The sequence below is a fragment of the Piliocolobus tephrosceles genome, chromosome 10, assembly GCF_002776525.5.
Source record: "Piliocolobus tephrosceles isolate RC106 chromosome 10, ASM277652v3, whole genome shotgun sequence".
In the NCBI taxonomy this organism is placed as follows: domain Eukaryota; kingdom Metazoa; phylum Chordata; class Mammalia; order Primates; family Cercopithecidae; genus Piliocolobus; species Piliocolobus tephrosceles.
The window spans coordinates 128,081,486-128,095,077 of record NC_045443.1 but is presented as its reverse complement, the minus strand read 5'-3'; the positions used below and the strand labels follow the sequence as shown (position 1 = coordinate 128,095,077).

General features: G+C 55.3%; 1 protein-coding gene across 4 annotated transcripts in view; it reads left to right on the top strand.

Annotated features, from left to right (window-relative positions):
• RIMBP2 (RIMS binding protein 2) overlaps window positions 1-13,592 on the top strand; it is a 235,147-nt gene that overhangs the window by 173,958 nt on the left and 47,597 nt on the right. For all 4 annotated transcript variants that reach the window (XM_031936402.1, XM_031936401.1, XM_031936403.1 and 1 more), the window contains 4 exons: window positions 2,299-2,503; window positions 7,727-7,872; window positions 9,054-9,130; window positions 13,360-13,469. In XM_031936402.1, coding sequence (XP_031792262.1) covers window positions 2,299-2,503; window positions 7,727-7,872; window positions 9,054-9,130; window positions 13,360-13,469 — 538 coding nt within the window. The remainder of the gene's footprint in view (window positions 1-2,298; window positions 2,504-7,726; window positions 7,873-9,053; window positions 9,131-13,359; window positions 13,470-13,592) is intronic.

Below are 13,592 nucleotides of genomic sequence, written 5' to 3'. Positions count from 1 at the left end.
TTTTTTTTTTTTTTTTTTGAGACAGAGTCTCACTCTTGTTGCCCAGACTGGAGTGCAGTGGCTCCATCTCGGCTCACTACAACCTCTGCCTCCCGGGTTCAAGCGATTTTCCTGCCTCAGCCTCCCAAGTAGCTGGGACTACAGGCATGTGTCACCCTGCCCGGCTAATTATGTATTTTTAGTAGAGACTGAGTTTCACCATGTTGGCCAGGCTGGTCTCGAACTCTTGAGCTTAGGTGATTCGCCTGCCTCGGCCTCCCAAAGTCTGGGATTACAGGCATGAGCCACGACGCCTGGCCTATTTTAGTTAGGTCATTTTCATAGACACGACGTCAGGGAATGGGTGTGCCAGTTACACGTTCTCTGTCGCACGTTAGAATGAATGCATGACTATTAAACGTCTCCTGTTCCTCCACGCCCCAGGAAGGCTCCGCAAGTGCCCCATGGGTGCCTGGGGACTTGTTGGCTCACACAGTTGAGCTCAGGGCCCTCTGGGGTCAGGCCTTGCCTGCAGCAGGCAGTGACAGCTGTTCCCTGGCCAAGACCCTGGCTGCCCTGCAGGGCCCATCACTCTGTCTTAAGTGCTGATCCAGCAGAACCAGAGCCCCTGCAAGCCCCCGGAAGCTGAGTCATCATCCCGCCTGCAGACCCCACATCCGGGGTAGGAGCTGTCCCCGGGCTTGGGTTCTCTTTGATGCTTTCCATGTCATGCCCGGGAGCCCCTGGGTTTTCAGCTCCGTGCCCTCCGCGGTAGACACAGCCGGCTTGGCCAGGCCCATTCAGTTTTTAAAGAAGAATAGTGCTGATTTCTTTTAATGAATCAAAGAAATTCATTATAGGCTTTGGATTTGTGAGGTTTATTTTAGAAATCCATGATCTCAGCCATAAAGAGTGCTTCATTCTGGACTAAGGAGCTGAGAAGCCTCTGCTGCTTGTGGAGGGACAGTGGGGAGAGGACGGGGGAAAGGGGGGGGGGGGGGGGGGGGGGGGGGGCGTCGCTGAGCCCTTTGCTCAGGGCTGGGACGCAGCAGGAAACAGGCAGACAGAGCCCTGCCCTCATGGGGCTGACATTTCACTGGGGGAAACACCAGTGCCTGTTGTCAGCTCCACAGATGACATTAATATCCCATAACGGATTTTCCCAGCCGTCCTAAAGGAAGGAGTGGCAAGAAGGCGGCCTTGTATGCAGACCCGACAAGCCGTCCCCACAAGGAGCGTGGTACCCACAGCTCAGGGTTCGCCGTTTTCACTGACTCAGCAAATGCTCTTTGAGCATGACGCAGAGTCCATGCAGGGTGTGGAAGGCGTCTCCACGAGCCAGAAGGCAGAGACTCAGGGCCGAGAGTGTCGTCGCGGACACCGACAAGAAACAAACAGCCCGGGAGCTACCGGAGTGCCGGGGGTGGTCAGCGCGGTGGAGAAGGGAAGGGTGGTCCTCTGCAGACCCCTCTGTCCTGCACCTTCTGTGATGGGTGCCAGAAACCCGTCTCAGGAGACCACGTCTCGCACAGAGCTCAAGTCCCAGGGGAGCAGGGAGTGGGGCTTTGCCCCTGTACCCCTGACCTGGGAGGAAGCCCACAATGTCCCGAGACTGGACACAGCCCAGGTCCGTCCTGCCCCGAGGAAGGAGCTTTGCTGGGCTACCCCTTTCCTGTATGTGTCCCCAGGGGAGATGCTTGCCTTCCCCAGGGCTCCCGAGGTGTCTTTGTGTTGTCTGCAAATGCAGCAATGTTGCTAACTGACTGTAGCAGATAGAGATTCCTTATCGCTCAAAGTGGCGTTCCTAAGCATTCTGCAGTCCGAGGGGGCAGGCACCCTGGATGAGAATTGCATCCTTGCATCCGTGGGACAGCACCTGAGCTGCTCCCCGAATCTGGGCCGCATCACAGCCTCATACTCCAAGTTCCAAACAGCTCTAGCAAAGCCTGCCAACTGCAAAGTGCCCGGGCTGCACGCACAGCCCAGAACAATCTATGGTTGGCTGGGAGCTGAGTGTTTGCAGGATTTCTTGGCACCTGTGGTTTCTCACATTGGCTAGTAGCCAGGTGGCACGAGAAGCTGGGTTTATCAGGCACTGCTCTCCCGTGGAGGTGGGAGGCAGCCCCTGCTGCATATGGCACACACAGACACGTGCACACACTCTTACCATGCATGCATTTTCACAGACACAACACGTGTGTGTACACACACATGCACACACATGCATATGTGCACACATACAACACATGTGAACAGGCTCAGACACACTTCCACCACTAAATGCCACCGCTGACCCCCTGTCCTGCCTCTGCCATGCAGTCCAAGGTTCGAGAGCTGGAAGAGAAATGCCGGACTCAAAGTGAGCAGTTCAACCTGCTGTCCCGGGACCTGGAGAAGTTCCGGCAGCACGCTGGGAAGATTGACCTGCTGGGTGGCAGCACGGTGGCCCCCCTGGACGTCTCCACGGCCCCCGGCAAGCCTTTCCCGCAGTTTGTGAATGGCCTAGCCACCTCCCTCGGCAAAGGTAAGTGCCTGGACCATCCGCCTTGCTGTGGTGGGGAGAGAATGGCCGCTGGCCCGGCCTGCGAGGGTGTGTGCAGGTGAAGTCGGTTTGGGGACACCTGGCAGAGGGTACAGGGACCCACCACCGCAGTGGGAAGGATGAGAACAGGGCTGCTCGCAGCCACGGGGCACACGGTGCACCCAGCACCTCACGGGCATCCACGAACGTGTGACCCACACATTTTCTCACCTGTAAAATGGGCCCATTTTACAGGCGAGAAAAACCAAGGCACTAGCGTGGGTCACACAGATGCTGATGAAGGCTCAGTCTGGGATGTGAACCCAGGAGTCTGGCTGCAGAGACGACACTGGTGATAACTCCACATGGGCTTCTTGGCGGGGTACTCCAACGCTCTGCGAAGCTCGTTTCTCTGCATTAGTTGTTTTCCCTTCCTTCTCATCTCAGTAACCTGTTGGTGATGTTGGGATGTGCTTGGAACCTCTGTTCCAGCAAAGGCAGTGGTGAACATGAGCCCTCACCCGGCACAGTCCTGCTTAGAAACCAGGTGGGGAGAAGCCCCCTGTGTATGTGCTGGGGGGTTAGTCTCGGTCGCAGGCAGAACAATCACAGGTGTCCTTTGATCAGAGCTCGGTGGAGGTGCCATGTCCCGGCTGAAGGTTAAGTGGGATGCAGAGGTTAGACAGGTTTCATGGCCAGGTCTACCCACCTGTTTAAGAAGTTGGTTTAAAAAAAATTAGGGGAGATGAGCATCTGAACCTCACTTTCGAATTCCGTAAAAAAGATAATTTGCACATTTCCCCTAGTTCTTATCAGAATATATAAGTACCTTGGGTGCTTTTTATCATTAAAATAAGGAGATGTCACTTGGGTCTTGTTAAAAAACGTTCTCCTGCCTCTCCCCTCTTCCCACACCTTCCCACACCCTTCCCTTTTGGTCCATGCATCAGAGAGAATGCGGGCTGGGGTAAGTGGCCATGGCTGTGGAAGGCCAGTGGGCAGGGACCAGGATCTGAGCGCTCTGCCGCTCATCTCCAGGCACTCATGACACACGGGCTGCGTGCCCTGCCCAGGTTGTGACATTGAAAGACAGGACCCCCTGCGGAGCTCCTGCTGGCGGGCAGATGATCCATGGGGAGCCTCTGAACCAGACGCTGCATGCAGACCAGGTGACAAGGTGGACGGTGATTTGGGCTCTTCTAGAGGGTCCTGGAAGGCGGCTGCCAAGAAACCACATTTGAGCTGTGAAACCTGAAGGGTGGAGGAAAACAAGACAGTTTCATTTCTTCCCAGGCGAAAACAGAATGCATGTGTCTCCATGCTCTCTCTCCCCCTCCCGCGAAGGGACACAGAGTGCCGCTCCGTGCCACAAGAAACGCACGGCTTCTGCTCTGGGAAACCCACTGAGACTCGGGCCCAGAGCTTTTCCTGGGGGCTGCTTGCGCGGGCACCATGCCCACTGAAGCTCCAGACTCCCAGAAGGAAAGCGGGTGTTCGGTGTGAGCTGTGTGGTGTGCACAAGCCAGGCCTGCCTTTATCAGTCAGGGGATGTTTCCTTCCAATGTAGAGGACATTTCAGAAGCTGAGTTCCAGACACCAGCCAGTGACCCACCTTGCAAGATGGCCCTTCTGAATCCAGCAGTCGCAGGCCTGCCCTGCAAGCCCGAGGCTCACAGCACGTGAATGTGGAACCCACTGCAAAGCTCCCGGGTCAGGGAGGTGGGAACAGGGATTGCAGCGTGGAAAAAGGAATCTGATTAACCACAGCAGAAAATGCACACTGAGTAAAACCAAAAAACCAAAGCGGTACGGCGCCTTTACTAAACCAGGGGCCACTTGGCAGAGAAGAAGGTTTGTGCCATGGCTTCTGTTTAATAACCGTCTGGAAGATGCACCCTCCTAATGAACCCGGCTCATTTAATCACTCTTTCCTCGCCCACCAGGGGTCCCCTGGCGTGGCCCATGCCCGTCTCCCCTGGCATTGCCCTGGCATTCTCCTCACAGTGCACGTCACTTATGGTGGTGGACACCAGCGCCTCCAGAGAGCTCCACAGCACCCCGATCCCACCAGGACACTCCTCCCTGCAGACAGCAAAGGTCCCTCTTCCAGGCCTCTGCTTAGGGCCTCCTCTTGTTTTATTCTTTCTTCACTCTCTGAATGGGTTTACTTATTTTTGTACATTTTCCCCCTCTGTGTTTGCTTATTTTTGTACATTTTTTCCAACTTTGAGGTATAGTGGATAATTAGAAATCATATATATTTAAGGTGTACAACTTGATCCTATGTAACATAAATCAGTTGCAAAATAATCACCACAGCCAAGCTAATTAACATACCACCTCCTATCCACGTCCTCACGTGGTTACCTTTTCTTTTCATGGTGAAAACCCTTAAGATCTGCCTCCTTGGCAAACTTCAAGTCTATAATCCAGCATTTTTTTTTTTTTTTTTTGCAATGGAGTCTCACTCTGTTGCCTGGGCTGGAGAGCAGTGGTGTGATCTCAGCTCACGACAACCTCCGCCTCCCAGGTTCAAGCGATTCTCCTGCCTCAGCCTCCCAAGTAGCTGGAATGACAGGCACCCGCCACCACGCCCGGCTAAGTTTTGAATTTTCAGTAGAGACGGGGTTTCACCATGTTGGCCAGGCTGGTCTTAAACTCCTGACCTCAGGTGATCCACCTGCCTTGGCCTCCCAAAGTGCCGGGATGACAGGTGTGAGCCGCTGCCCTGGCCTACAGTCCAGCATTTTAGCTGCATTCACGTTTCTGTGCAGATCTCCAGAGCGTATTCATCTTGTGCCCTTCAACCAACAGCCCCCGGCCCAGCCCCTGGTAACCACTGTTCTGTTCTCTGCTTGTGCGAGTTGGCCTTGTTGAGGTTTCGCATGTAAGTGGGGGCCATCCATGCCACGTTTGTCTCTCTGTGCCTGGGTTACTCCACGTAGCAGAGAGTCCTCCAGGTCCATCGTGTTGTCATGAAGGGCGGGGTGTCCTTCTTTCCTGAGGCCGGATACCATCCCATTGTGTTCGTATCTGTATTTTTTACCTGTTCATCTGCCGCCGATCTTCCTCCCACACTGACCTGAGAGAGAGCGTGGTGGGAGGTGCAGGGCTGGCCGCAAGACACAGAAGGGGTCCCAGGCGGATGTGCCGTCACTCACCTGTGCTTTCACCCAGGGCTCCTCCGGCCTGTGGCTGGGGCGGCCACCAAGGGACTCGTGTCCTGCATGGGGAGGCCCCTCTGACAGAGTGAGGCTCTGCAGTCAGCGTGGGAGGCAGGCGTTGCTCATGGACCAAACTGTCCCTGGCAACCTCCTAGGAAGGAGTGCGTTGGGGAGAGGCATGGCCTCTCCTATCCCCGCCTGCCCCCACTCCAGGCACAGCCAGTTTTCCTCCCAGTACGGGAGCTGGGTTTTTTGAGTCAACATTTTTTTGAGCCATATTTTTCTAGAACATACGTATTTTGAAGCACTCCCATCGTGAGAGAGGGTGGTGTTCGCATCTCGAGGGGCCAGTGGGAGCCAGCCCCGCTTGAAGGCACTGCATGTTTCGTTTCTAATCTCACCTTCCTTCTCAGGCACAGCGGCAGGTAAAAGCTTCCATGGGGATTACATTATGTTTCCCTAGAGAGTTAGGTTCGGCTAAGTTAAGTGTGAACGCAAGGTGGCTGCTGTATTCACATCACCTTCATCAGCTGTGCCGTCCCCTGCTGTTCCCCGTGGCAGCGGTGTCAGGCAGGAAGGGCTAAGTTCTGCTGCAGTCACAAACATGCCCCAGTCTTGGAACGCCGGAGGACATTGTGTCCTCTCCGGAAAGTTCCCTGGCCACTGTGTGGGGAGGAAAAGTGGCTTTTGCCCACAAGTGGAGCCTGCCACACCCCTCAAGTTTCACTGGTCCAGGTGACTCTCGTGGCTGGGAGCAGAGGAGAAGCATCAATGTCAGTCGGAACTGGAGAAGCTACAGCAGGCTCTACTCTTGGCTGGGTTTCTGAGGCTTCTGGGAGCTAACTCATTCGATGTTCACTTTGCACCTGCTGCACGCCAAGCCATGTTACAGTGAATAAAACAAGGTCCTGCCCTCCAGGATCGGATGTTCTCACAGGGGACCCGGGGGCAGGGCTGCCCCAGTTCCAATTCCCTGCTGTGGTGGTGCTGTCCTGCTGTTCACTCCAGCCTGGAGCTGTGGGGCCTGCCAGGGGCGGCTCCTAGGGCAGCCATTAGTGGAACATTCCTGATGGCTTTTTATACTTCCCCATTTGGACTCAGCAATTCATATTCATCAGTGAGGTGACTGTTACGATGAGACAGCTACAGAGGGACCGAGGACCCCAGGGAGGAGGCGGCATCATTCCCAGTAGCGGAGAGCTTGGGAAGGAAGCAGCCGCATCGTGTTTCACACCGGATCCTGGTTAAAGGGCAGTGCTGTTGTCTGACACGCAGGCCAGCGTTAGTCACGGTGCTCAATGCTCCTTTCCAGGCGACCAGGACAGGGCTCAGCAGCCCCTGAGACCCCAGGAGGATAGGATGGGATGAGAACTACTTCAGTCCTTGCAAATCACTCATCAAGAGTTTATTTTTAGCCACAAACCCACCTCTTTGGCCAGTTAGGACTCAGTGGTTCACAAGTGACAGCAAAGCCACCCTACACTGGTGTGAGCAGAAAGGAGCCTGTTACCTGGAGCAGGTGAAGAGCCGGGACGTGGCCTGGTGTGAGCAGAAAGGAGCCTGTCTGTCACCTGGAGCAGGTGAAGAGCCAGGACGCAGCTTCCGGTACATCTTGAACCAGGGGCTCGAAGCCCATCGCCAGGATCCACTTTCCCTCGTTCTCGCTGTGAGCAGGTGCCGTCCTCCTGGAACGCTCCTCTTGCAGGTGCAGGAGGTTGGTGGCTTCCGTGAGCTTCACAGACGCTCAATTTTAAGCCAAGGAAAGGAGCAGCCTCTTTGCCGTCACCTCTCCTTTAGTTCCCTCTGCCTGGGCCGGTCCTCGTCCTGTGCTCCCAAAGAAGCATTACCACCAGGGTGAACCTGCCAGCTGGACGGGCCCAGAGCTGAGGGTGGGGTCACACCAGCCTACGTAGATGGTGAGCAGGAGACAGGTGGACCCCAAAATGAAACGCAGCGACTGTTGTCAAAGACGGGAAAGGTACCCCGGGTAGGCACATGACCAATGCACTTTTACGATGTTATTTGTATATTTGTTTCAACTTGTTCTAATGTTCGTGGCTAGGTCACGAGAGCGCGATTGGAGGCGGCTCTGCGATCGGTGAATATATCCGGCCGCTTCCGCAGCCTGGCGACAGTCCGGAGCCTCTGTCCGCCAAGCCCACCTTTCTGTCGAGATCCGGTAGCCCAAGATGCAGATCTGAGTCAGACGTGAGTCCCGTCCCACAGGGGCCGCCGGGCCTGCCTGTGCCATGTGTGTCTGGTGTGGATGTTGGCCAGTCTGTCCCATTTTTCCTTCCCCATCCTCCTCCCTCTCTTCCTTCTGGTTGGTTCTTCCTTTAATTCCCTGGCCCGACTATGTGCTGGGATGTAGGGGCCCCGCTGTGAACACAGGTGAGGTCCCTGTTCTAAGGGGGAGCAGAGAGAACACTGGCGAGGCAGCGTTTAGAAAAGCAAGTCCCATCCAAGGGTGCGAGGATGACACCGCGAGGCCGTTGATGCCGAGCTGGCCGGGAGGGGCCTGTGGAGGTCGGGACGGGCCCTGCGAGTCCTGTCCTGTCGCATTGATGGGAAGGGGCTGGTGTGGCTGGAGAGGGGGCGGGGGCAGGGACGAGCTGAGGCCGGGGCAGAGGACAGCGCTTGGCTTTTTGTCTGAGTCCGAGGTGAAGCCACTGAAAGCTGTTAAGGCAGGGGGTGATGTGGTCTAATTCCTGCTTAAAGATTGTTCCAGCTTGTGTGGGGAATGCGCTGGGGGAGTGAGAGTGGAATAGCTGGGGGGTCGTGCACATACTGCTCAATTTCACCCCCACCCGTATGAGAAAAGGCCATGCCCGCTGACTCCCAGGATTGCTGTAGGAGACACTGGGTGGAGCCCCCACACTCCACAAACCCCCAGACAGGAAGAGAGGGTGGGGACTGGGGGGACATGGCAGCTCCCACCACCTCCCCATGTCGTCCTCCTGAGGCGCTGGGCATGTCACACGGTGGTGGGGGGCCTCTTCCATAGACTGAGCCCCGGAGGGCCAAGTGTCCAAAGCAGCACGCAGCTCTGTGTCTTCCACGGACCCCACAGGGCCTGGCGCCCTGAGTGTCTTACGCCCTGAATTCTGTTGGGGGAAGGCCCTGCCTTTGAGCCTTACCTTGCTGTTTGGGGACTGGGTTCTCCACAAACACAGAAGGAGCCTGTGTGATAAGGGGTGCACACTGAGGGACCACCTTCCTTTCTGGGCTCGTATGTGGGGGTGCGGGTGGCAGTGCCTCCTGGGAGTGCCACAGTCTCAGGCCGTGTCTCCTGGGGCCGGGGAAGCTGTGAGGGGCTTTCCCGTTGCCGTGGGAATGGGGTGGGACACCTCCAGCTACCATAACCCGCACACCCATTGCCTTCTTCATAGATGGAGAATGAACGGAATTCCAATACCTCAAAGCAGAGATACTCGGGGAAGGTCCACCTCTGTGTTGCCCGCTATAGGTAAGTGCGGCCTCTCTGCGTCCACCAAGCCCCTGTGAGCGGGGCAGATGGGAACACTGGGGGGCTGAGAAGTTCCCTTCTCCCAGGGCACGAGGAGAAGGTGGGATTTCAGCCTGGTCTGGAGGCTGAGCAGATTTGGTGGAGAGAGTTTGGGTGGCACGCAAGTCTCCCAGCGCTGCCATGACAGCAGGTCACAAACTTGGTGGCCTGAAACCACAGGTTTCTCCTCTCCCAACTCTGGGGGCAGGAGTCTGAGATGGGGGTAGCGGCGGGGTCTCACCCTCTGAGGGCTCCAAGGAGGGGTCCTTCTTGCCTCTTCTGGCTGCCAGGAGCCCAGGTGGCCCTGGCTTGTAGCTGCGTGGCTCCGGTCTCTGCCTCCATCCTGCCTGGCCGCCTCCCTGTGCCTGTTTCTGTGTGTTCTCCCCACTTCCTTTAAGGATGCCCGTCCTTGGATTGGAGTCTGCCCCACTGCAGTAGGACCCAAATCCGTCACATTCGCAGAGACTGTTTCCAATAAGGTCCCGTTCACAGGTGCAGGGGCTTGGCCATGAGTGTCTTTCCAGGGGACATCCCGCCCCCGAGAGCGAGAGGGGACGTGTCCAGAGCCCCAGTCTCCCGCCAGCGAGAGCGAGAGGGGTTCGTCCAGCACCCTGCTCTACTGCATCCTCACCCTCTGCCGGGCGCTGCAGGCTGCATCTCGCTGCGATAACAGCCACTGAGTGGGCTTCCCTTGCAGGGGCCTTCAGTGCTCGTGCTCGCTGAGAAGTTAACGAGAGCCAGTTTTGTCCCGCACACCTCTCAGGTCCTCCACGGGAGCCTCCGCAGGGCGGATGTGGGCGGGGATGAGAGGTCCCCCAGGACTGCACTACCTGATTGAAAGGAGAGCAAGCTGCAGCCAACTCTGCCCGCAGGCGGACACTTGGGAATTCATCAGCCAGGGGCAGCAGGCCCAAGACACAGCAGTTCGCCCCCATTTCCTCATACTCGTGAAGACCCAGCCTTTTGTCTCACAGATGCTCCAGCAGCTCTGAGTGCGGGCTTGGCCTCAGGCTGACCTGACGGTATTTCAGAGGCAGATATCCCTGCCCTTCAGCTGGCATCGGGCAGCCAGAGTCCCCCGTGATCTGTTTAGGGACCAACCTTCAGTGTAGATCCCACCCTCACTAGATCCTTAAACTCTGCTCATGCAAAGGGGGTGACTCTTGATTTAAGCCAATCCGTACACCTTGAATACCTTTTGCTTTCTCCAGCGAGAGCTATTTCTAACAACCATTAAGAGGATCAGTGGATCATGTTCTGCTCGTTGGTAATGTGCCAATTTCACCCAATGCAAACCCATTTCCGAGGTTCAGGTAGCAGAAGCACTGGGTAGCTGCCCCTGGGCTGTGGGCTCCCCAGTTCGAATCCGGCCTGGGCAGATGTGAATGCTGGTTGCACCCGGGTGGCGGCAGGCCCACCATCCGCTCATCTAGCACAGTGCTGGAGGACAGCATCACAACGCCAAGAGGCTACTGCACGTAGACACACAGGGCCACAGTCGGCGGGGCCAGGATGAAGACCTAGTCCCACACCTGGCTCCCTCAGTCCCGTCCTTGCTGTGTGTGGAGCAGGTCCAGGCGCAGCCATTCACGGAACCCTCAATGCCAGCATAGGGGCAGCGCTGGCTGGTGTCCTCTGAGCCTGGCACATGCTGAGGTGGCTGCCCAGACAAGCAGAGGCCTGGCGCGCCACAGACGCCTTCCTTTCCAATCATGAGCCTGGTCCAGCGAGGCTACCACATGCGACCTACAACGGCCAACCTCAGAGGGCCACTGGGCTTGCGTTCCTGCCACTTCTGTGGAGAGGGCACAGCTTGTTCCGGGGGAGCTGCCCTAGAGCTAATGCCCCCCGAGGACTGACCCACGGCTGGTACGAGCCCAGAAGCGGGGACAGGACGAGCCAGCACATCCGCCTCTCCGGCGGCCATCACCAGCCATGGCCCACGCACATTCTCCTTATCTCACTCTTTCAGTGGCATTCCCGTTTTACTGGTGATGGATTTATGCTTTTTTTTTTTTTTCCTGCCCAACCACCCTGAAACCAAACCAAGTCATATTGTGAGGGGCATGTAGTGGCTGGTCCCCGAGAGCTGTTTCTGAGTTTTCTGAAAGCCCTCAGAGGCCCTGAGAGGTGGCTTTGCTGGTAGATGTAGGTAGTGAGTTCTCTGGGTGTCCTCAGAGCCTCTGGGAGGTGGCTTTGCCGGTAGATGTAGGTGAGGGGCGGTGGTTTGTGTTTTCCACCCTGGGTCTAATCAGTGTCTCCTCTTGCTGCCATTATTCAGCCACCTGCTTAGACGTTTCTGCAAACCGAAAGCCTCCTGGGCGCTCGCTCTGGGTGCTGAGCGGCCTGTCCCCACCTTCCATGCAGGGGCTGCCTCAGTGTCCACGTCTCCTCCCTTCCATCTGGCGTGGTCTCCGCCATGAGAAATGCCTTGCTGAGGGCTCCTGGGGCCTTCCCACCCGAGGTCCAGGGTGAAGCTGACACATTTATCACCATCCTTCCTTTCGTCAGCTGTACGGTGAGATGGTCCTCACCACACAGTTCACCCATTTGCAGTGTGCTGCCCAGGGCCACTGCTGTGCTTGCAGATGCCACGGTCACATGTGGGAGGCTCCCATTGCCCCCAAGGACCCATTTCCGTCTGTGATCACCCGTCCCTCTTCCCCCGCCTCCGGTGCTGAGTGACCCCTGATCTACCTCCGTCTCAATCGAGTCCCCATTCCCGACGTGTCCCATGGCTGCATCCATGCAGTACGTGGCAGCGTCTGCCTGAGCACCCACGAGGTTGGGTGGCCTCCAGGGTCCACATGCAGGCGCACCCACGAGGTTGGCCATCATGGGTCGCCTGTGGTAGCCTCGCCGGACCAGGCTCATGATTGGAAAGGAAGGCGTCTGTGGCGCGCCAGGCGTCTGCTTGTCTGGGCAGCCACCTCAGCATGTGCCAGGCTCAGAGGACACCAGCCGGCGCTGCCCCTGTGCTGGCATTGAGGGTTCCGTGAATGGCTGCGCCTGGACCTGCTCCACACACAGCAAGGACGGGACTGAGGGAGCCAGGTGTGGGACTAGGTCTTCATCCTGGCCCCGCCGACTGTGGCCCTGTGTGTCTGCGTGCAGTAGCCTCTCAGCGCTGTACCACTGAGGCGTATCATTTTTATATCATAATTATAATATCACAGTGCCTGGCTATCTTCTCCAACTCTAATGTTATTTTCATTTTTAATGAGTTACTCACTGTTATTTTTAGTTAATTCACCTTTTATTTAGAAAATCCTCAATTCATCTGAATTTGTTTCATGTGTTTGATTTTCCAAGTTGGATACGGCTTTGAAAGTTATTAATCCCAATACGCTGAGGACTGGAGAATATGGATACTCTTATATTCCTGAGGGTGGGGTGGGGGAGGGTAAAATCATGCATCTGTTTTTCTGAGCATTTTGACTATCAACACCCAAGACCTTGAAAATGTAGGTGCCTTTGACCAAACAAATATATTTCCTAGGATTTATCATTAGGAAGAAATTGTGGAAGTGTGCAAAAATATGTCTATAAGAATATATAATGCAATACTATATTAGCCAAAAGTCAGAAGAAACCTCAATGCCCAACATTAGGAAACTGGGTAAATTATGTTAATTTTTAAAAATATTTAATGACATACTTTATTTAATATTTAAATTAATATTAAATAAAGTATGTTAATATTCAGTGGAATACTCTACACCCATTTAAAAGGCTATGATAAAAATAATATTTCATGAGGTAGAAGTACAGAATGCTATCTTTAAGGTGAAAGAATAAGCAGATTGCTAAACAGTGTATATGATTCTGTTTTCACTAAATTATATTATTGAAAGATGATAGGATTAATTTTCTTCACATTTGCTTGTTAATTGGGAGATGTATAGTTATGTGAACAAAATGTCAGAATCATAAACCTGTTATCTGATGCAAAGAGTTCTGAGTATATAACTTTGTTTCAGAATTGCATTTTTACTTTAAATCTGTGTGTGAGCCGGCAGTGGCCTGGATTTCCACTGTACAGAGAACTCATCAGCCCTGAACGATCACGGGGGTTTGCAATTCCCTAGGAGTGGGAGAGAAGCCGTGTGCCTGCCCGGTGTTCTGCGGGGGCAGGGGTGTGGGCTGTGTCCTCCAGAGCCTCTAACGAAGTAACTGTGTTTTCCCTACAGTTACAACCCCTTCGATGGACCGAACGAGAACCCCGAAGCTGAGCTGCCCCTCACGGCGGGAAAATACCTCTACGTCTATGGAGACATGGATGAGGATGGGTTCTATGAAGGTCTCTGTTGGAACATGGCTGTGATGGATGTAGGCTGGGCTGGTCCACCCTGCAAACCACTTCATCCAGGGCCCTGATAGACGGATAGACGGGCAGGGCTCTCACCGTACTCCCGGCTGCCCA